General features: G+C 36.8%; 1 protein-coding gene across 1 annotated transcript in view; it reads left to right on the plus strand.

Moving 5' to 3' along the window:
* The window catches only part of CENPI (centromere protein I), a 66,970-nt gene that overhangs the window by 1,678 nt on the left and 43,549 nt on the right, over positions 1 to 21,743 (plus strand). Inside the window, exons 2-7 of the mRNA XM_012767408.3 lie at positions 610 to 845; positions 1,569 to 1,706; positions 4,072 to 4,190; positions 4,477 to 4,584; positions 16,329 to 16,377; positions 16,674 to 16,720. Of these exons, the coding sequence (XP_012622862.2) occupies positions 623 to 845; positions 1,569 to 1,706; positions 4,072 to 4,190; positions 4,477 to 4,584; positions 16,329 to 16,377; positions 16,674 to 16,720 (684 nt within the window). The 5' untranslated portion in view covers positions 610 to 622. The remainder of the gene's footprint in view (positions 1 to 609; positions 846 to 1,568; positions 1,707 to 4,071; positions 4,191 to 4,476; positions 4,585 to 16,328; positions 16,378 to 16,673; positions 16,721 to 21,743) is intronic.

Consider the following 21,743-nt stretch of genomic DNA (forward strand, 5'->3'; position numbering starts at 1 on the left):
CCTGACTGTTTGATTATTTTATCTCTGGTACCTAGAATTGTACTTAGCATATAGATGATATTCAGTAATTATTTTTTTGAATAAGTGAATTAATAAATTGGGAATGTTTCTTTCCTGAGAATGCTTAGTTTTGCCACCAGTTTGGCTTTTGAACTATGCAGTCTTAGCACTGACAAATGAGGAGCATAAAGTTTAAAAGCAAAATCAAAGAGGAATGGAGAAAACAGGAGTGGAGAAAGTAAGACTGAGTTCATGAAATGGATTAGTTTTGGACTCACTGATATGATGTAGCCATTCTAAGAGAGAATTTCCTATGTTGCCAGTAATCTTACTGTTATGTTTTGTTTTTTTCCACAAGAAGGCCAGTTCAGCTGATGAATGTTACCTTGGCAAGTTGTTTCTCTCTGTTTCTATTTAGATCAAGGGCTTTCTGAGAAAGTTAACCTATAGATTTTATTTCCTGGATTGTCAACTTATTTATTGTATATCTGTTGTATGCTAGGTATTGTGTACTAAGTATTGGGAATACAAGCAAATGTGATCCCTATCCCTGTGGAGGAAAAGGGAGTTTGGCTGATTAACTATAACTTAACATTTGTTTCTGAATAGAACATATGCAGTAATGTTGCCTCAAAAAAGAGTTAAGAACTCCCAGGCACAAAACAATACTTCACAAGGTAGTAATAGTCGTCAAACCAAGCTCTCAGCCTGGAGAGAAAAACAGGATCAAAGTGACTCAAAGAGCATCTCAAAACATGGACAAAAGAGTCCCGTGGAAGATTATGAACATGCTGATGATCAAGCTGAAGACACTTTGCAAATAGCAGTGGGATACTTTGAGAAAGGTAAAGGTGGATTGTTTTCCCTATGAATGTCCTATTTCTGTAAAAATATACATTTATTGAGCACCTCCTACATATCTATATGCTAGGTACTAGGGACACAAGAGCAAAACATCTTAGCAGAGTGGTTCCCAAACTGCTGCATATTGGGATCACTGGAGAATCTTAAAACACAAAACAAAACTTATGTCCATTGTCAGACATTCTGATTTTTAATTTTTTCAGAGACAGAGGCTTGCTCTGTCACCCAGGCTGGAGTGCGATGGCATGATCATAGCTCACTGTAACCTTGAATTCCTGGACTCAAGTGATCTTGCCTCAGCCTCCCAAAATGCTAGGATTACAGGCGTGAGCCACTATACCATGCCAACATTCTGATTTTATTGGTATGGAATGCAACTTGGTATTGGAATTGTTTAAAAAGGCTTCCTAGATGATCCCAATGTACAGCAAACTTTGGGAACCCCTGCCTAAGTATTGAAACAGGTTATAGTATAAGTTCAGTGTTTTTAGATAGTTTAGAAAAGGAATGTCAGGGCATGCTTAGGCTTTCCTCACTGAAGGTGCTATTGCTATTAAATATTATAGAGTTTTAAGGGCTTTGAAGGGTTTTTAGGAAGACATTTTACATAAAGCTATTCTTTTAAAGAGCCCCAAGTTGTAATTGTTCAGGCTGGGGACTGAAAGAATCTTAAAGGTCTCACTATTTAATATTGTTTTTTTCAGGTCCCATTAAAACTTCACAAAATAAAGGTAAAACCTTGGAAAAGCACTTGAAAACTGTGGAAGATGTGGCTTGGAAGAATGGGTTAGCTCCAGAAGAAATTGACATTCTATTAAATGTGGCACTCAGTGGCAAATTTGGTATGTTGAGGGGATATGTTTGTCATCGGTTGGGTATTTTGCCTTTTAGACCTTGAGTTAGATTTCTCATTGGAATCAGTTGTAGTTCTTACTATTATCTTCATAAGACCAATCTGGTAAGATTATAAAATGGCCCTTTCTTGTGTTTAGACTACCTTATGAGGCAAAAGTTTCTGTATGCATATGCTGAAAATGACCAGTTACTACATATCATTACAAATAAAATGCATAGACTCTTGTCACCAAATACATGGTAACCATTTTTTAGCATTTCTTTTAAGAAGCATAGTAACAGGCCAGGTGTGGTGGCTCATGCCTGTAATCCTAGCACTCTGGGAGGCCAAGGCGGGAGGATCGCTCAAGGTCAGGAGTTCGAGACCAGCCTGAGCAAGAGTGAGACCCTATCTCTACTAAAAATAGAAAAAATTAGCTGGGCTTTGTGGCACATACCTGTAGTCCCAACTACTAGGGAGGCTGAGGCAGGAGGATTGCTTGAGCCCAGGAATTTGAGGTTGCAGTGAGCTATGATGATGCCACTGCACTCTAGCCCAGGTGACAGAGCGAGGGATACTCGGTCTCAAAGACAAAAAAGAAAAGAAAAAAAGCATAGATAACAATTTAAGTAATGATACCAGAAGTCTCCTTTAAAAGATCACTTAATCTACTTCATTGCCTTTAGGTTTACTTATCTATGGCAAACCCCTGTTTACGTTGTCTCTATTCCGATGTATTTAAAAATGCATGCCTCAGACTCTAGAAACTTGTATATAGCAATTTAAAAAAGAATCTCTGGCTTTCTAGTGTTACTTTTCAATTTTCCATTGAGCTCAAATTTACTGAGGTCAAATGTGGCCTCCTTCATTCGTTTTGTTCCTTTTAGTTATTTCTGTGTTGTCCCCTATTCCTAGTAGATCATTACATGTAGCTCTCTTGGTAAGCTGAAACACATTATTTAGGGGCAGATATGCTAGAAATGTCATCATAATCAAGTGCAAAGGGACTTTAGACTCTTTAGAAATTAATTAAAAAACCACTGGGAAGTAAAAGTAGAGTCAGTACTGAATTCCCCCTTTGAATTTAGTACATGTGTAAAGTGTTAGTGATGAGATTATTTTAAACTTAGAAGGGTTAGTAGATGGGAGTGGGAGAGAAAAAAAGAAATGAAACCACAAGCGTGGAAAGCAGAGATTTTTATTTTTGTGATTCATTACCTGCCATCACTGCATCCTTTCTTCTCCACAGAGTGATAGGGTAGAAATTATTGAGATATATTTTAATTCTTAAACTTTAATAAGCAGAAGTTGATATTTGGTATATACAAAGCCTGTCTCTGTTATACCACTTTTATTACCAGATGGGAGAACACCATGGATGCCAGAGACCAAGATGGAAAGATTTGACTAGTGTAGAATGAAATTACTGCTGGCTAATTCCAAGGATATCTGTTCCATTTTGCTACTCCCTCCCCCCCTTTTGGGGGAGTGGAGGATACAAATAAATTTATTCTTTTTTTTTTTTTTTTTTGAGACAGAGTCTCACTGTGTTGCCCGGGCTAGAGTGCCGTGGCATCAGCCTGGCTCACAGCAACCTCAAACTCCTGGGCTCAAGTGATCCTCCTGCCTCAGCCTCCCAAGTAGCTAGGACTACAGGCATGCACCACCATGCCCGGCTAATTTTTTCTATATATTTTTAATTGGTCAATTAATTTCTATCTATTTTTAGTAGAGATGGGGGTCTCACTCTTGCTCAGCTGGTTTTGAACTCCTGACCTTGAGCGATCCTCCCGCCTCGGCCTCCCAGAGTGCTAGGATTACAGGTGTGAGACACCGCGCCAGGTTATTCTTAAATATAGCATCTTATGCAAGGTGTCTGTCAGTAGCTTTGAATACATCAGTCTATTATGCCATTAAAAAATAATCTTTGAAATTTCTCTCTGATTGAAAGGCTTTTTTTGAGATATAATTTACATACCATAAAATTTATCCTTTTAAAAATTCAGTTTTTAAGCATATTCAGAATTGTGCAATCATCACCACTATCTAATTCTTGAACATTTTCCTCACCCCAGGAAGAAACCCTGTACTCATCCCCCCTTTTTAAATAGAAATATTTGGACCAAATAATTTGCTTTATAGTTTATATTAAAAGTTAAAGGTACATTTTTGTTTTGAATAATTTTTAATGATGATAAGAGATGCTGAATATTATACACTGCTGTTTTTTTCTCCCTCCTCCTCTTCCTCCTATACTGCTGTTGTATTGCCTTCAGTATAAAGAGAAAGTTTTAGGTCTAAGAGTGAATAATAGTAAAGGAACCATTGAGACACTAAAATGTAGTTTAATTTAGAGTTTATCTGCTTTCCAGGAAATGCTATAAACACACGGCTATTGAAGTGCATGATTCCAGCAACTCTAATATTAGAAGATTCTGTGGTTAAGGCAGTCTCCTGGCTTTGTGTTGGCAAGTGTTCTGGTAGCATCAAGGTAATCTTTTTAAACACTTTGATGATAAGTCCTTCAGAACCACTTAAGGGCTGGCCAGGAAGAGCCACTTAAGAAGTAATGGCTGTGGCCTTTTGTGCAAAGCCTGTAGTTTTGGAACAATATAGCTTGATGCAAGGACTCTGGTCAAACAGAAATTTTTACCGAGAAATAAAATCTATTATCTTACTTTGTGCCATAAGATTGTAAAACAGCCCTGAGAGGGGAATTAAGCTCTTCTGTACTGGTTATATTTCTCTAAAGATAAGCATTTTGTCTCTCTCGATAGGTACTTTTTTATCGTTGGCTGGTTGCAATGTTTGACTTTATTGATCATAAGGAGCAAATTAACTTGCTCTATGGCTTCTTTTTTGCTTCATTGCAAGATGATGCACTGGTAAGTAAAAATTGGACAGCATCAAGTATCAATCAGATATTACATGCGTGTATAGTGACGTACCATATGTGCTTCAGAGTGATACACAATGTGTTTTTCCTTATTTATTTTAAAATATATCAAATATGCAGAAATGTACAAAGAGAACAGTACAAACATAAATATATCAAATATACAGACAAGTACAAAGAATAACATTCTGTCTTACACCTATTTCTCACATTAACAAATATAAAATTTTTATCATATTTGCTTTGTATTTTATTTTAAGGAAATAAAAATGTTACAGACAGAGTTGATTCCACATTGGAGTTGTTTTTGCTGATCTAGAGTGGTGATTGCCATCTTTTCCTTTTTAAACCACTTTAACAGGGTCCTTTGGGTCACTTACTCTGCATTTTCTTGATTAACACTGCAAAAACCTCATCAGAATTAATGAGAAGGAGAGGATTACTTTTCATGAGTTGCCAATGGACTGATTTTGATTAAATAGCATAATTATTCCCATTAAAAACATTAATAACTCTAAGAAATCAATCTACTGTCCACCTGGAAGTCTTTCAAGGACCATCAGTAGTTGACAGGCCATGTGAACCACTCATCTAACTGTATTCCTCTTGTTTGGGGGAAGGGAATTCATTCACTGATTTCCTTTTTAGAAATTGATGTTTCTACTGTGTTTGTTGCATTATACTAGGCACTGTAGAAGATTAAAAGTTTAGCACAGGGTTTCTGTACTCCAGGAACTTAAAATCTACTTGGGGAATTAATGAAAGCACATAGAGTTAAATACCAACTCAAGGGTTAAGCTATCAAAGATAGTATATGATAGTGTGAGCATAATTGTAATATTTCCAGGAAGGAAGAGAACACTATAAATCAGAGTGATTAGAAAAAGTGTCATAAAGTATGTGGGCGTTGGGCCTTGAAGGTTGAATAGGACTTGGGATTTGATGAGAGGAAATGTTTGATATTGTGGGAATATTTCAAGCAAAGTTGTGAAATGTGTACATTGTTTCAGGAGACCATAAATAGACCAGCCTGATTTAATTGGAGTTGGTGTTTGGTGGTAACGCTGAAAGAGTTGGGTAAGGACAGATTATAGAGGTCTTTTAATGTGATACTAAGGAATTTGAGTTTTACTCTCTATTCAGTAGGGAAATCACTGAAAATTTGTGGGCAGGATATGTTTGTTTATTTTTTGAGACAGAGTCTCACTTTGTTGCCCAGGCTAGAATGAGTGCCGTGGTGTCAGCCTAGCTCACAGCAACCTCAAACTCCTGGACTCAAGCAATCCTGCCTCAGCCTCCCGAGTAGCTGGGACTACAGGCATGCGCCACCATGCCCGGCTAATTTTTTTCTATATATATTAGTTGGCCAATTAATTTCTTTCTATTTATAGTAGAGACAGGGTCTCACTCTTGCTCAGTGCTGGTTTCGAACTCTTGACCTCAAGCAATCCCCCCGCCTTAGCCTCCCAGAGTGCTAGGATTACAGGCATGAGCCACCACGCCTGGCCGGCAGAACATGTTTAAAGCAGCTTTGTAGGAAGCTGTATCTGATACCACCAAATAATATGAATTAAGGAAGAGGATAGAGGCAGGAAGACTAGTTAGGAGGCTAACATGATAATCTGGTATAACATGATAAAGTCCTAGACTGGAAATTCTCAAATATGGTCTGTGGACCTCCTGGGGCTCCCTGAGATCTTTTCAGGAAGTCTGAAAGGTCAAAATTATTTTCATAATAATGCCAAGATATTATGTGCTATTTTCACTTTGACCTTGGCACTGATGTGGCTAAAGCAGTGGTGGATAAAACTGCTAGTCCTTTAAAATGAATCAAGGCAGGGGCACCAGACTGTACTAGTGGTTATTGTATTCTTCACTGTGGTAAAAAACAGAAATGCTAGTTTCACTTAAGAATGTCAGATGAAGTAGTAAAAATTAATTCATTAGTTTTATTAACTCTTCACTCTTTACACATTTCTTTAATATTCTGTGTGATGAAATGGCAAATACAAACAAAACCCTTCTGTATACTTAACTACGCTGGTGGTTCTGAGGAAAAGCACTTGCGTGATTCTGTTATAAACCAAATTAGCCGCTTTTTTTTAATGGAACACCACTTTTATTTGAAAGAATGACTGATGTACAAACTATGGTTATTCAGACTTTGGTATTTGGAAGATGTTTTCTTGAAAACGAACAAAGCAAGCCTGTTATTTCAAAGAAAACAACTGGCAGTATTTGTTGCCAATGATAAAATTTGAGCATTCAAGTGAAAATTTGAAGTTTGGAAAGTTTGAATCTGCCACTTCGAATCTGACAGCTTCAAGATACTTACACTTTTCTGATGATATTGGTGACCATATTAATGTGATTTTTCGATATTATATAATGAAATGTGTAAGCATTTGGAAGGTTGGTATAACTCAGTGAACCAATATTTCCAGATGAGCAAGCATGTTACAAAATCATGCATGGGTAAAACATCGATTCAAAATGCAAGATATATCAATGAATTTTAATGGAACAGAATACAAACCTTTTATTGATAAGGTCTCAGATTCTACTTTGTAGCTGATCCTTAAGAACTACTACTTGTCAAGTTTTGGTATAGTATGAAAGAATAATATCCACAATTTTCTAGGAAGGCTATTAAAATATTCTTCCCTTTTTCAACTTACATATCTGTAGGGCTGGATTTTCTTTATGTAATTCAATCAAAACAACATATCTTAACAGAATGCAGAAGCACAATCCCACTGTATTCTATGAAGCCTGAAACATTAAAAAGATTTGTAGAAATGTAAAACAATGTCACTGTTCTTGCTATTTTTTTGTTTGGAAAATATAGTTATTTTTCATAGAATGTTTATGTTAGCATGTAATAGTTTTACTTTTTTCCCATGGTGTTACTGATAGCTGAATTAGGTTTATTTTTTAATGAATTAATAAACATTAAAAAATTTCCCAGGCTGGGCTTGGTGGCTCACACCTGTAATCCTAGCACTCTGGGAGGGGCTGAGGAGGGAGGATTGCTTGAGCTCAGGAGTTCGAGACCAGTCTGAGCAAGAGCTAGACCCCATCTCTACTAAAAATAGAAAAACTAGCTGGGCATGGTGGTGTGTGCCTGTAATCCCAGCTACTTGGGAGGCTGAGGCAGGAGGATCACTTGAGCCCAGGAGTTTGAGGTTGCTGTGAGCTAGACTGGTGCCATGACACTCTGGCCCAAGTGACAGAATGAGACTGTCTTAAAAAAATTTTTTTTTCAGTTTTAATTTCTAATATGGTGAATATTGACAGAATCCAGAAAAACAAAAGTTCTTTGGGGTTCTCTGATTTTTAAGAGTGTAAAGGGTACTGAGACCAAAAAGTTTGAGAATCACTGTCTTAGACTAGGGGTGTGGCAGTGGGAATGAAAAGACAGATTTTAGGGAAAATTGTAAAGGAAGAATTGTCATGACCTGGTATCTAAACTGGATTAGGGAAAGGCAGGAATTAAAGATCTGAATTTATAAGTTAGCAGAACTCAGAATGACAGAGGAAATTTGTGAGAAGGAGCTAGTTTTGGAAGGAATTTAATATATTTGGGGTTAGATGTACAAAATTTGAGGTTGCAAGGCATCCTATATAAATTCTCTCACTGAACATTTATTAACTACAATCTATGCTGGGCACTGAACTAATGTTGGAAATACAAATGTGAATAAGATATAATAGCTAATTTATGTCAGGCTTACATGCCAGGTACTAAGTGCTTTATATACGCAGTATTTCATCAACTCTAAGTTGCTATCAGTTGTAAGATGCACCATCATCTCATGAACCACTAAGAAAGATTGCTGCCTTTTAAACTGTCACATGACATTGATTATAGGACTAGTTTGGTTTTCAGAGATGTTAAAATATAGAAAATAATTGTTATAATACATAAACTATTCTTTCCAGTCCTGTGGATCTAAAAGTTTTTTTTAATTGTCACATCAATATTCTTAAAAAGTTTTTTTTGACTTTTTTTCTGTATCTGTGTTGATCAGTGCAGTAGCTACCAGCCTCATGTGACTAGTGAGCACTAGAAATGTGGCTAGGTTAAACTGAAATGTGCTTTAAGTGCAAAATGCATATCAGATAAAATATGGTTTTAACTCATTTAAACCTCTTGACAGCCTTATGAGGTATATACTGTTATCCACATTTTAGAGATGAGGAATTTGAAGCACAGAGAAGTCAAATAATTACCCAGGGTAAGATGACTAGAGACCCTGGATTTGTGGAAACTTATATATATCATTCCTGTTTTAGAGATGAGACAAATGAAGCATAGAAAAATAACTTTGCTAAGATAAACTACCTAGTAAGAGGGTCTCAAAGATCTCTAAAGTGGGGGAGAGGTAAGTATAGTGTGATAAACCCTATGATAATATCCACAGGGTTCTATGGGGGTATAGAGGAGAGGTGTCAAATAGACTAGGGATCAGGGTTAAAATTATAAGAATTTTTTTTTGACAGGAAGAGAAATACCTGTGCTGACAATAAGTAAAAAGGATGGGTGTTGACGTTAATAAATCTGTGGATTAGTAGGGGACACAACTGAGAAAATTCCTTTCTAGTGGTCTTAGTGATTGTTTTTTTTTAAATTTTTCATTCAAGGAGGTAAGGTATGCTGAGAATGAAGAGGGGAAGATACAATGTTATGTTTGAAGAGAGTGCAGATTTTGAAATGGCTGCTGATGGGAATGGGACACAGTTTTAGAGACACAGTTTTGAGAGCCCAGATAAAGTTAGCACAAATTTGTGACGTTACTAATATGAAAGGGTGGGTGATTTCTCCAGAATAGGGCAAGAGAGTGATAGAGCTGATGGACCATAGGGTCTAGAGTGAAAAGGGAAGAAAGTGAAGACAGAGGAGGGCACATTTGGAACACATACAGCTAAGGTTTGTGATGCCTTAATGACATTCAGGAAGTACAGTAGTTGTCCTGTCCCTCAGTACCCTGTTACCTGTGATGGTAGGGAGTGGTGGTGGGGGTACTGGGGTTTGGTTCTGAGAACCACAGCCAATACCCTGCCCCCACTGCTGTAAATACCAAAATCTGCACATGCTCAAGTCAGGCAGTCAGCCCTCCTTATCCACCCCACAATACTATATTTTCGATCTACATACTATAGATCTACATACTATATTTCAATCATACTATATTTCTACATACTATAGATCTACATACTATATTTCGATCTACACAATACTATATTTTCCATCTGGTTATGGATATGGAGGGCCGACTATTGGAAAAAAAGAAATAAACATGCATAAGCGGGCCTGCACAATTCCAACTTGTGTTCAAGGGTCAACTATATTGGGATTAAAAACTGGCATGTTAGCATGTTGTAGTATTGAAATTTAAGATTTCAAGAGGGGACAGTTCAGTGTAATGGCAAGGTTCAGAGAGACCATGGAGTGAGTTGCTGAAGTAGAGTAAGGGATTGAAGGTTATTGGAATCAGCATTTTCTACATCCTTAATGGATCTTTTGTTGATGTTGTTGATGTCCCTCGATCAATTACTGAGGAAGGTATGTTGAAAATCTCCCACCATGAAGGCAGGTTTGTCAGTTTTTCCTTAAGTTCTGTCAAATTTTGCTTTATATATTTTGAGTATGTTGTTAGGTGTATGCACAATTAAAGTTTAATCAAACCTTTTATCATGAAGTAACCCTTTGTTGTTAGAAATGTCTTTTGTTTTACTGTATTTTGTCCAATATTGACATTGATACCCTAGCTTTATTTTGGTTAGTAGTTGCTTGGTATATTTCTGTATTTTGATTTTTTAAAAAATCTTTTTCTGCTCTCATGTCTTGGATGCCTCCTTTAAATAGCATATAGCTGGATTTAATTTTTTGATCCTATTGGATGAGTTTTGTTTTTACCTGGAGAATTATTTACCTTTGTGGTGATTATTTATATAGTAAAAATAAATTCAGATATCTTATTTTGAGCTTTCTAAATGACCTGTTTCCCCCCCCCCCTCTAATTTCCCCCCCTGTCCTCTTTCTGTTGGATTGATGGTAGTATTTCCCCTATTCTTTCTTGGAAGTTACATACTCTGTCTATTCTTTCTGGTGTTTTAACACACATACTTAAAAGGTAATTATATCATCCTGTAAGCTCTGAAAAAAAAAAAAAAAAAAAAAAAAAAAGGTAATTGGTATCTTTACCTTCATCTTGTATAATATAAGGACTTTAGAATGCTTTAACTGATTACACCCCTGTTAGCTTATATGCTATTGTTGTCTGGTTTTAATTCTAGCTAATTCTTCTCCTTATCTCTCCATACACTCACATAAAAGAGTAAACATTATTATTTAATCTTTGCAGTTGATATTTGTTTAGATTTGCCCATATATTTACCAATATCTTTGCTCATCATTTGTTTTTACATCTTACACCTTCAATATGAGGTCATTTTCTTTTGGCTAAAAGTATATCCTTTATTCTTTCAGTGAGAATCTTTTGATGGAAAACCCTCTTTGTCTGGAAATGCCTTTACTTTGCCCTTGTTCTTGAAAATTGGTTTTGCTGTGTAGAATTCTAGTATGACAGTTAAATTCTCTCAAGATATTGACAATATTATTTCACTGGCTCTTTGCTTTCATTGATGTTGAATTAGTCTAATTGTAATCTGTCTCATTTTCTCTCTGGCTACTTTTTTTTTTTTTTGCCATGAGGTCTCACTGTGTTGGCCAGACTGGTCTTGAACTTCTAGGTTTAAGTGATCCTCCCCCCTCAGCCTCCCAAGTAGCTGGGATTATAGGTGCACACTACCATGCCCCATTTTCTGGCTGCTTTTTAAAAACAGCTTTATTGAGATATAATTCACATACCACACAGTTCACCCATTTAAAGTAAACAATCTGCTGGATTTTAGTATAGATCACAGATATGTACAACCATCAGTTATGGTCAGTTTTAGAACATTTTCATCACCTCAAAAAGAAGCCCCATACCCTTTAGCTGTCCCTCCTCTATTTTTCTATTCCCCTCGGCCCTAAGTAACTCCTAATCTATTTTTTTCTTTTTATAGGTTTGTCTATTTTAGACATTTTATGTAAATGGAATCATGTATTATGTAGTCTTTTATGACTGGCTTCTTTTACTTAGCAAGATGTTTTCAAGTTTCATCCATGTTATAGCATATATCAGTATCAGTAACCTCTTATAACTTTTGTTTTTTTATGTTATAAAATGCACCATTTTAACCATTTTAAGTGTATAATTTAGTAGTATGAATTATATTCACAATGTTGTGCAACTATCACCACTATCTATTTCTAAAACTTTGTCATTACCCCAAACATAAACTTTCTACCCATTAAACAGTAACTCCCCATTCTCCTTTCTCCCTGCTCCTGGTAACCTCTAATCTGCTTTTTGTCTCTGAATTTGCCTATTCGAGGTACTTCATTTAAGTAGAATCATACAGTATTTGTCCCTTCGTGTCTGCTTCTTTCACTTAGCATAATGTCTTTAAGGTTCATTCATTTTGTACCATGTATCAGAACTTCATTCCTTTTTATGGCTGAATAATATTCTTTTTTTTTTTTTTTTGAGACAGGGTCTCGTTCTATTGCCTGAGCTAGAGTGCCGTGGCGTCAGCCTAGCTCACAGCAACTTTAAACTCCTTGGCTCAAGCAATCCTCCTGCCTTAGCCTCCCCAGTAGCTGGGACTACAGGTGCGTGCCACCACACCCAGCTAAATTTATCTATTTTTAGTTGCCCAGGTAATTTCTATTTTTCAGTAGAGATAGGATCTTGCTCGTGCTCAGGCTGGTCTCAAACACCTGACCTCAAGCAATCCTTCCACCTTGGCCTCCAAGAGTGCTAGGATTATAGGTGTGAGCCACTGCATCCAGCCTGAATAATATTCTATTGTTATGTATATGTAGTTGGCCTTCCGCATCTGTGGGTTCTGCATACATGGATTCAACTAACTGCTGATTGAAAATATTTTTAAAAAGCCAATAAAAATAATACAAATTCAAAAAAATAGGGCCTGGTGGTTCATGCTTATAATCTCTGCACTTTGGGAGGCCAAGGCGGGAAGATTGCTTGAGCCCAGGAGTTTGAGGTTGTAGTGAGCTATGAGGATGCCACGGCTCTCTAGCCCAGGTGACAGAGTGAAAATCTGTACAATTATTTACATAGCATTTACATTATATTAGGTATTATTATATAGGTGTTTTTTTTTTTTTTGAGACAAGTTTTGCCCTGTTGCCCGGGCTAGAGTGCAGTGGCATCATTCATAGCTCACTGTCACCTCAAAGTCCTGGGCTCTAGCAATCCTCCTGCCTCGGCCTCCTGGGTAGGTGGGACTACAGGCTCGGCTAATTTTTCTATATTTTGTAAGGAGAGGAGTCTTGTGGTTGCTCAGGCTGGTCTCAAACTCCTGACCTCAAGCAATCCTTCTTGCTCAATATTTAGCATTCCTACTTTCACTTTGTTTTTGGAAACTGCACATTCTTTTATTTCATGACAGCTCAGAAATGGCTTAAACAGCTGGATACAATATAGAAAACATTGCTAAACTGGCAAGAAAGCAGGCAGGGTCATTCAGGGTATCTAATATATAGTATTTCTATAGATGATAATCAGGTCATTGGAATTGAGATTAATAAACTGTTAATAAACTGCAAGGCTAACTCGATTGATAGACATGGACATTAAAGTATTCTGGCATGATATTGGGATTAGCGTTGAAGCAGAAAACTGAGTCAGATTCCAAAGACCTTAGTGAATTTTGGGAAGGTACTAGGAGATTAGTAGTGAATTGATAGGGTATAGATAAGGTAGGGGTAGTGAAGTTGGGTGGACTTAGTCTCAGAGGAGGTCTTTTTCTATACAAGGGTGAAAGAGTGGTGACTTTTAAATGTCAGTAGAAGGTAAGAATGCTCATCCCTCCTGCTTGCCCTGTGGTACACAGATGTGGTTAAATGATAAGTAGTATGTAATTGACTCTCTCTCGCCTTTGATATCTCTCTTAACGTCACATTGTTTCTGTTCATAAACTGACCAAATTGCAATACAAGTGTTTAAGCTTTATAAAGAATGGGAAATAAGAAGGTATACTTTCTCCTTTCTTCTAATAGACTGAGTTTTTTTTTCACAAAAAAAAAAAAAGGTTTATGCTGGAGGTTGTCTCCAGCATACATTCTCATGTGTCCTCAAAAGATTGTGTGAAATGAAGGCTTTCCCTAAACTGAGTTCTTGTAGGCAGGGACTGAGCCTTTTATAACCCAAGTACTTATTAACACAGTTCATGGCACACAGAATGTAAACTTCATGAAAGCAGTACTTTTTTGTCTGTTTTATTCCCTATTCAATAAATAATTATTTCATGAATGCATAGGAACTAGTCATAAATGTCAAATCAGTTGCAATCTACCTGAGTAGTTTTCATGATGCTGACTAGAGAATTTCTTATTCAGCTTGGCAAGAGGGAAGGTGGCCTACTTTTCTTCTTTTTCCTTTCTTTTTTCCTATCTTTTAAAAAATATATATTGAAGTATAATATACATGCAGAAAATTGCCTATATCATAAATGATTAGCTCGATTTTAACTAACTGAACATATTTGTGTAAATATCACCCAAATCGAGAAACAGGGCCTAACTTTTAAAATCAATACTTCAGAAAAGTCATTTTTTTTTTTTTTAATTATTTTTTTTTATTTTGGCATATTATGGGGGTACAGATTTTAAGGTTTCAATAAATGCCCATTTCCCCCCCTCCCCCCAAAAGTCTGAGTCTCCATCATGACCATCCCCCAGATGGTGCACATCTCACTCACTATGTATGTATATACCCGCCCCCCTCCCACCTGCCCAATACCCTATTACTGTAGCACCTATGTGTCCACTTAGGTGCTACTCAGTTAATACCAGTTTGCTGGAGAATATATCTGGTGCTTGTTTTTCCAATCTTGGGATACTTCACTTAGTAGTATGGGTTCCAGCTCTAACCAGGAAAATATAAGGTGTGCTATATCACCATTGTTTCTTAGAGCTGAATAGTACTCCATGGTATACATATACCACATTTTATTAATCCATTCTTTGATTGATGGGCACTTGGGCTGTTTCCACAGAAAAGTCATTTTCATATAATTTGATGGGTGTCTGAATCTGTAGTGACCCAGATGTTGTCACTAAATGTTGGCCAGAAAGGGAATTGTAAAATTTTTGATGCTTATGAGTTTTTCCTTTCTAGATATGATTAAAGGAGAATGTCAGATTTCTTATAATGCTTGAGCCTGGGGCAAGTGATTACATAACACTCATTTCATACTCAACATGATGAATAGTGTTGCTAATGGTTCATATCCTAGGGATGTGAAGTAACCAATTTTTTTTCCTGACCTCTAGCAATCCTACTGCCTCAGCCTCCCAAGTAGCTGGGACTACAGGCATGTGCCACCATGCCTGGCTAATTTTTTTTTTTTTTTTTTAGTGGCCTGGCTAATTTTTTTCTTCTATTTTTTAGTAGAGATGGGGTCTTGCTCTTGTTCAGGCTGGTTTCGAACTCCTGACCTTGAGCAATCCTCCACCTTGGCCTCCCAGAGTGCTAGGATTACAAGCTTGAGCCACTGAGACTGGCCAGCAAACTTTTTCTTAAAGGGCCAGGGACCAGGTAGTAAATATTTTAGGCTTGAGGGTCATACTGTCTCCGTCACAACTACTTAACTCTGCTTGTGTAGTGCAAAAGCAGCTGTAGATGATACATAAATGAATAGGTGTGACTATGTTCCAATAAAACTTTAATTCCAAAACAGGTAGACCATAGTTTGTTGACCCATAATCTAGGATAAGACCTCAACAGATGGACATTCAAAATGAAATGGTATAGGGGAATTGGTCGGTCAGTAATTTAATTAAATTTATTGAGTGTGTGCTATTTACCAAACTGAGGACTAAACTATTAATTAAATTCTTGTATGTCTGTTCACTGGAATATGAAGCATTATTGAAAATGATAATTTTGAAGATGAAACAACATGGGAAAATGCTTTTAAGTGGAAATCAAGATAAAAGTTTTAAGTTTGTATCTTAATGCATATGGATTAATGTTGAAAGAAATGTATGAATTTTTGTTAGGTAGAAGGATCATGGGCAATTCTTTTCTGTGTTTTAAATTGTGTGCAGTGTTTTTATACTCCAAAAATAGCTAAAAATAAAAGGACCTAATGGGATGTCAATTAAAACTGTTATTTTTATCAGCTGATCACAGTGGTTCATGCCTATAATCCCGCAGCTTTGGGAGGCTTTGAAGCAGGAGGATCGTTTGAGGCTGAGTTGTAGACCAGCCTAGGCATATATTGAGACCTTGTCTCTACAAAAAAATAATAATAATAAAAATTACCAGGCATGTTGGCACAGGCCTGTAGTAATAGCTACTTGCGAGGCTGAGGTAGGAGGATCACTTGAGCCCAGGAGTTCGAGGTTACAGTGAGCTATGATTACACCACTGCACTTCAGCCTGGGCAACAGAGTGAAATGCTGTCTCTTAAAAAAATACTGTTTTTTATCACTACTGAGTAGTATGAAAAAGAGAAGCTTTGTAAAACCATTGTTCAGTGAAATCCTGAAGCCTTTTACTTAATCTGCATAAGATTGACATTTAGGGAAAATGTGTTGCTGCTCTGTTCAAGATATATTGTCATTTCTTTTTAATTTTTTTGTTTTAACAGTGCCCTTATGTCTGCCATTTTTTATATTTACTTACCAAAAAAGAGAATGGTGAGTATTTTCATTTCAGTTGTATTACATTCACTTTGTAGAATTAGCATTTGTATTGGCCTTTATAAAGTTAAAATAGCTATTAGCATTAGTTATATGACAGGACTCATTTTTAGGAAATGGCTTTTTAGTACTTTTATCTAAGAACATCTGCTTAATGGCTTAACAGGGTTTTTATATTCTTGATGTGTTGTAAGAAGAAACTACAATATATGAACTACAAGGTGGTTAAGTATAACCAATTTCTTTTTATTCTGAACCAAATACATAGTACCTCTTTTCTTTACCTTTTCTAGTCAAACCATTTCGTGTGAGAAAACTGCTTGATCTTCAAGCCAAAATGGTGAGTACCAAAAGACCTTAAGATAGGCCAGTGTATTATGTGCCAGGTACTGAGCTAGGCTTTGGGTATATAAAATCAAATGAAATTTTATCTTCAAGAAATTTACTTTCTGGGGAGCTCAGGCAACAAAATGAAAAATGAGAATCAGACATGGGGTCAAGGAGGAATGGTGATGCTTGAGAGAAATTTTAAGGGATGAATATGATTTAAGTAGGTAAAGAAGGGAGAGAGGGGCTAGGCGCGGTGACTCATGCCTATAATCCTAGCACTCTGGGAAGCCGAGGTGGTCGGATCGCTCCAGGTCAGGAGTTTGAGAGCAGCCTGAGCAAGAGCCACACCCCATCTCTACTAAAAATAGAAAGAAATTAGCTGGACAACTAAAAATATATAGAAAAAATTAGCCAGGCGTGGTGGTGCATGCCTGTAGTCCCAGCTACTCGGGAGGCTGAGGCAGAAGTACTGGTTAAGCCCAGGAGTTTGAGCTTGCTGTCAGCTAGGTTGACGCCACGGCATTCTAGCTTGGGCAACAGAGTGAGACTCTGTCTCAAAGAAAAGGGAGGGGGAGAGAAGGGCACTCTTACCAGAGTGAACAGCATGAACAAAGACATGTAGATGTCAAACAGCAAACATTGTTTAGAGAACTGGGTTGGTATGGCTAGAACAATATATGTTAGGGAGTGGTCAGGTCAGAAATGAGTTTATATTCTTTGTGGGTGGGATGTAGGATGTAGGCAAGCATTTCAAGACATTATCTTCTGGATACTTAAACTTCAATATATTCTCTGACTGTTATTATCTGTTATCCTTATAGCTCTCTTGCATTATTATTTCCACTATACCTGCCAGGTAACAGAAGTCTGTAAAGCTTTGGGTATAAAACAGTAGAAAGTATTAGTGCCCACACCTAACTGGAATCTTCATGGCCTGCCTAAAGGCATTCACACTGAATGAAAAACACAGACACAGGACACATTTGTATTTCTCCAGTGTGAGGTCTCCACTTAGTACAATTCAGTGATTGTTCTTGCCTTATAGCCTTCTGTTTTGATTCTATGGTACAATATCTTCTCTTAGTTTGCTGAGAATATTAATGGTAATGTTTTTGTCCAAATTTAATTTTGTTTCACATTAATAGAAATTGTGAAAAGATGTATATTTTTCCAGGTTACAGCGAAACATTTCAATGGAATAAGAAATTCTTACCAAATATAAGATCTTACTGATTTGTATGAACTGAAACACAGTGTATGTTCAAGTTAAAAAATGATTTATTAGATGATTGTCTAAAAATTTTAAGTTCATACAACAAATGTATGGTTTTATTATTAATATTCTCTATAGTTCATTACTAAATTATTCCACTGTCAACATCCATTTATAAAGATCCATTTCTAACTTTTTTTTGATTTAGCTGAATTTCGGTGAATTTGGGCAAGTCCAACAATATCAAACCAAGAAGGCATTGCCATGCTCATATGTAACCTAACATACATGATAGTAACAGGCGTAATTAGCACATGCGAACAAATATATTGGATGTGTGAATGTCTGATACCTGTAAAGGCATGTATCCTATCTATCCCCATTCATGCTCCGTAACTCCCAATCTATGAAGAAAACAAAAACACAGAAATTGCCTTTCTGGTGGTAGGCATGAATGGTGGGAAGTGGGGTAGGCATTATTATTATCTCACATACACTAGATGAGGGGTGGGGAACCTTTTCATGATGGGAGGCTGCATTAATTTGGCTATAATCAAATAAGGCTGTGTTCAAGAAACTTCAATTAGATGTACTTAAAAATGTACATTGTTTTGTAAAAATCTAACTACTATATACTTAATAATTTCAAAAAATGAAAACTATTTGTTAATTTTAAAGTTAATTAACCTTTTATTGACTATGTTGTATCTGCTTTTTGTTGGAAAGCATTTGAATATTTGGTTGTAGCATGAAGGTCTGCAGTTTCAGTTGCTCTTCTAGGTGGGTATCAGTCATTTGTGACCTGAAGGGCATCTTAATTTGGGTTAGGTAGGAGAATGTGATTTGCAGCAGTAAGTGGTTGCAAAGCAAGAAAGTATTTTTCAGGCATGTTGCCGAAGACATGGGTATTCTGCATTTTTCTGTATTTCATTTGGATCTTTCTTAGTATCGAACAATAACTTTAAAATGTCATCTACTAAGAACTGAATCAATTCCATCTGTAGTTCTTTAGGTGCCTTGGTGATATCAACTAGGTGAGGCTGAAATGCTAATTTGAGTGTGATGTCATGATTCTCAAAGTCAGTGAACCTTTCATTGCATTCTGCAATTAATAGGTCTATAACAGCTACATATTCTTCAAATGATTCACATATATCATCCTGCTCATCAGTGACCTTTGCTAACGGGAAAATGTTCACCTGAAAGTTCCTTTTGAAGAATTTTTCAAAATGCTTGGATCTTTTGCCACATATCATATATAGACTTAGTTTTACTTTGCAAAGAGGTATTCAAGTCATTGACATGAGGCCGGGCGTGGTGGCTCACTAATCCTAGCACTCAGGGAGACTGAGGTGGGAGGATTGCTCAAGGTCAGGAGTTCAAAACCAGCCTGAGCAAAGAGAGACCTCGTCTCTACTATAAATAGAAAGAAATTAATTGGCCAACTAAAAATATATAGAAAAAATTAGCCGGACATGGTGGCACATGCCTGTAGTCCCAGCTACTCGAGAGGCTGAGGCAGAAGGATTGCTTGAGCCCAGGAGTTTGAGGTTGCTATGAGCTAGGCTGACGCCATGGCACTCTAGCCTGGGCAAAGAGTGATACTTTCTCAAAAAAAAAAAAAAAGTCATTGACATGATACCACACAGAAATGCCACATTCTTATAGCAATCTTCTTTCAATAATTAACATTGCTGATTCTGTTCTTCAGAAAATTCATCTCTTCTCACAGAGATAAAATTTTGGCTAATACCTGTCCTACATTTTACAATGCTATGGCAAATCCACACTGAATACCTCATTGTTCAACTTTAGCATGTTATGAAACTGAAGATTCCATGTTGTAGCTTTTAGCACAGTGATGCTGATGCAAGATACAATGAAAAGAAATGAGAGCATCTGGGTCTGTTAATAGTCTTTTTATCTGTGCAATAAACCCTTCATGTTTTCTTGTCATGGAAGGTATACCGTCTGTATGTACACTCACTAGATTTGCCAAATTCATTCCAACTTCATGACATTATCTTGAAAGTTGTTGAAGATATCTGTTCCCCATGTTCTTTTCACAAGAGTGCGCAAAGCGAGTAAGTCTTCACAACAAAGAGAATCTGTTATGACTCAAATGAAGTATAAAACCTGTACCGAGTCGGTAGTATCTGGTGATTCATCCAAAGCGATTGAATAATATATATTTTCCTTTTGAAGTATTGCCTGAAGTTCTGTTAAGTTGAAGGCTAATTCATGCTGCTGATCAATTATGGTTCTCCTTGAAAGAGGCAGTTGTTTGTACTTTGAAATGTTATCAGGGTATAAGCATCCTACAACTTTGACAATGCATCCTTTCACAATTTCTACATCACTTGAAAGGCTTCCTTTTCCCCCCCAAGTATATAAGCTACTTTATAAGTTATTTCAATGGCATTATTTCCAGGTCTTATTGATGCTTGAAAGAATTGTCTTTGCTTTTGCTTTTTATCTTTTAATTTCTGCAATACAACCTTTCATGCCTCTGCCTCTAATTTAAAATATTTGTGGTCCTTATGTATTATAATGCTGATGAGCATTGAATTTCTTTAATGTTGATATCACAAAGCAAGCAAATTATCTTACCTTTAGCAGAAACAAGATAATATTGCAATTCTCAATCCTTATTAAAAAAATCTGTTTTCTTCCTTCAGTGTTCTCTTGGTCTTCTTTGACATGATGAGCTATTAAGCAGACAGAATTAAAAAATACTGTTGAGCTGTGAAGCTATTCACAAATTCCACTTAAAACAGAAACACAGTACACCGTTGTCAAAAGCTGGTAACAGACTGCCATACTCAACCCCCATAAACTCTTGCCAACCAACCTCATGCGATAGTGGTGCGAATCAGGCATGGCAAGTTAGAACTAAATCATGATGGTAGCAGCTGTCAATTTAGCCCTTATGGCTTACTAATGTTCTAATTGTGCCTGTCAATCTGGGAGGATTATTTTGTTGAAACTTATTTTATTCTTTTGAATTTTAAATATGTTCATTTTAAAAACAAAACTATAAAAGACAAAAGTATATTAATAAAAATGAGAGGATTTGTTCTGTAAAATTTGGATTCAATCAAAAGGCCCTACTTCAGGACCTAGAAAGCCACATGTGGCCTTAAGGCCCTAGGTTCCCCACCCCTGCACTAAGGCCCTGTTGAGAACAGACTTTGGAACAAGAAGGGTGAGTTCAATCTCTTCCTAAGGATTTGTGAGGATGGTTTCCGGAATTCTCCCTCTACTAGGCACTAGCCTATATGTATGCAAATGGCTATGATGTGTTTTTCTGTTCTCAGCTTTGTCTCTGTTTCCTCAGAGTTCCTTTCTTTAGTTTGTTTGGTCTGTCTTCTCATGGTAGAGGTTTTTCTCAAATGTTTTGTAAAGCTTATTGTACAATGTAATAGTAAAACACTAAAATGATGATTGGAAACTTGTGTATATGAGCAGGATCTTGATGTTTCATTGGGAAGTTTCCTATATGTCTGTGTCAATTTTGCCAGAGAATTTTCTTGTTTCTTGCCTGTGGGGTTGCAAGGTTCTCCAGAGAAAGAGAATCAAATAGGGGTGTATGTGTATTATGTATTTATCATAAGGAATTGGCTTATATGATTATGGAGGCTGGAAAGTGCAAAATCTGCAAAGTGGGCTGTCAGGCTGGAGACCCAGGAGAACCAATGTTCCAGTTCGAGTTTGATAGCAGTCTGCTATGAAACCAGGAAGAACTGATGTTCCAGTTAAAGTCCAAAGACAATCTGCTGGAGAATTTGCTTTTCCTCTGGGTCCTGTTTTATTCAGGCCT

This window comes from Microcebus murinus, chromosome X (assembly GCF_040939455.1).
Source record: "Microcebus murinus isolate Inina chromosome X, M.murinus_Inina_mat1.0, whole genome shotgun sequence".
Lineage (NCBI taxonomy): Eukaryota > Metazoa > Chordata > Mammalia > Primates > Cheirogaleidae > Microcebus > Microcebus murinus.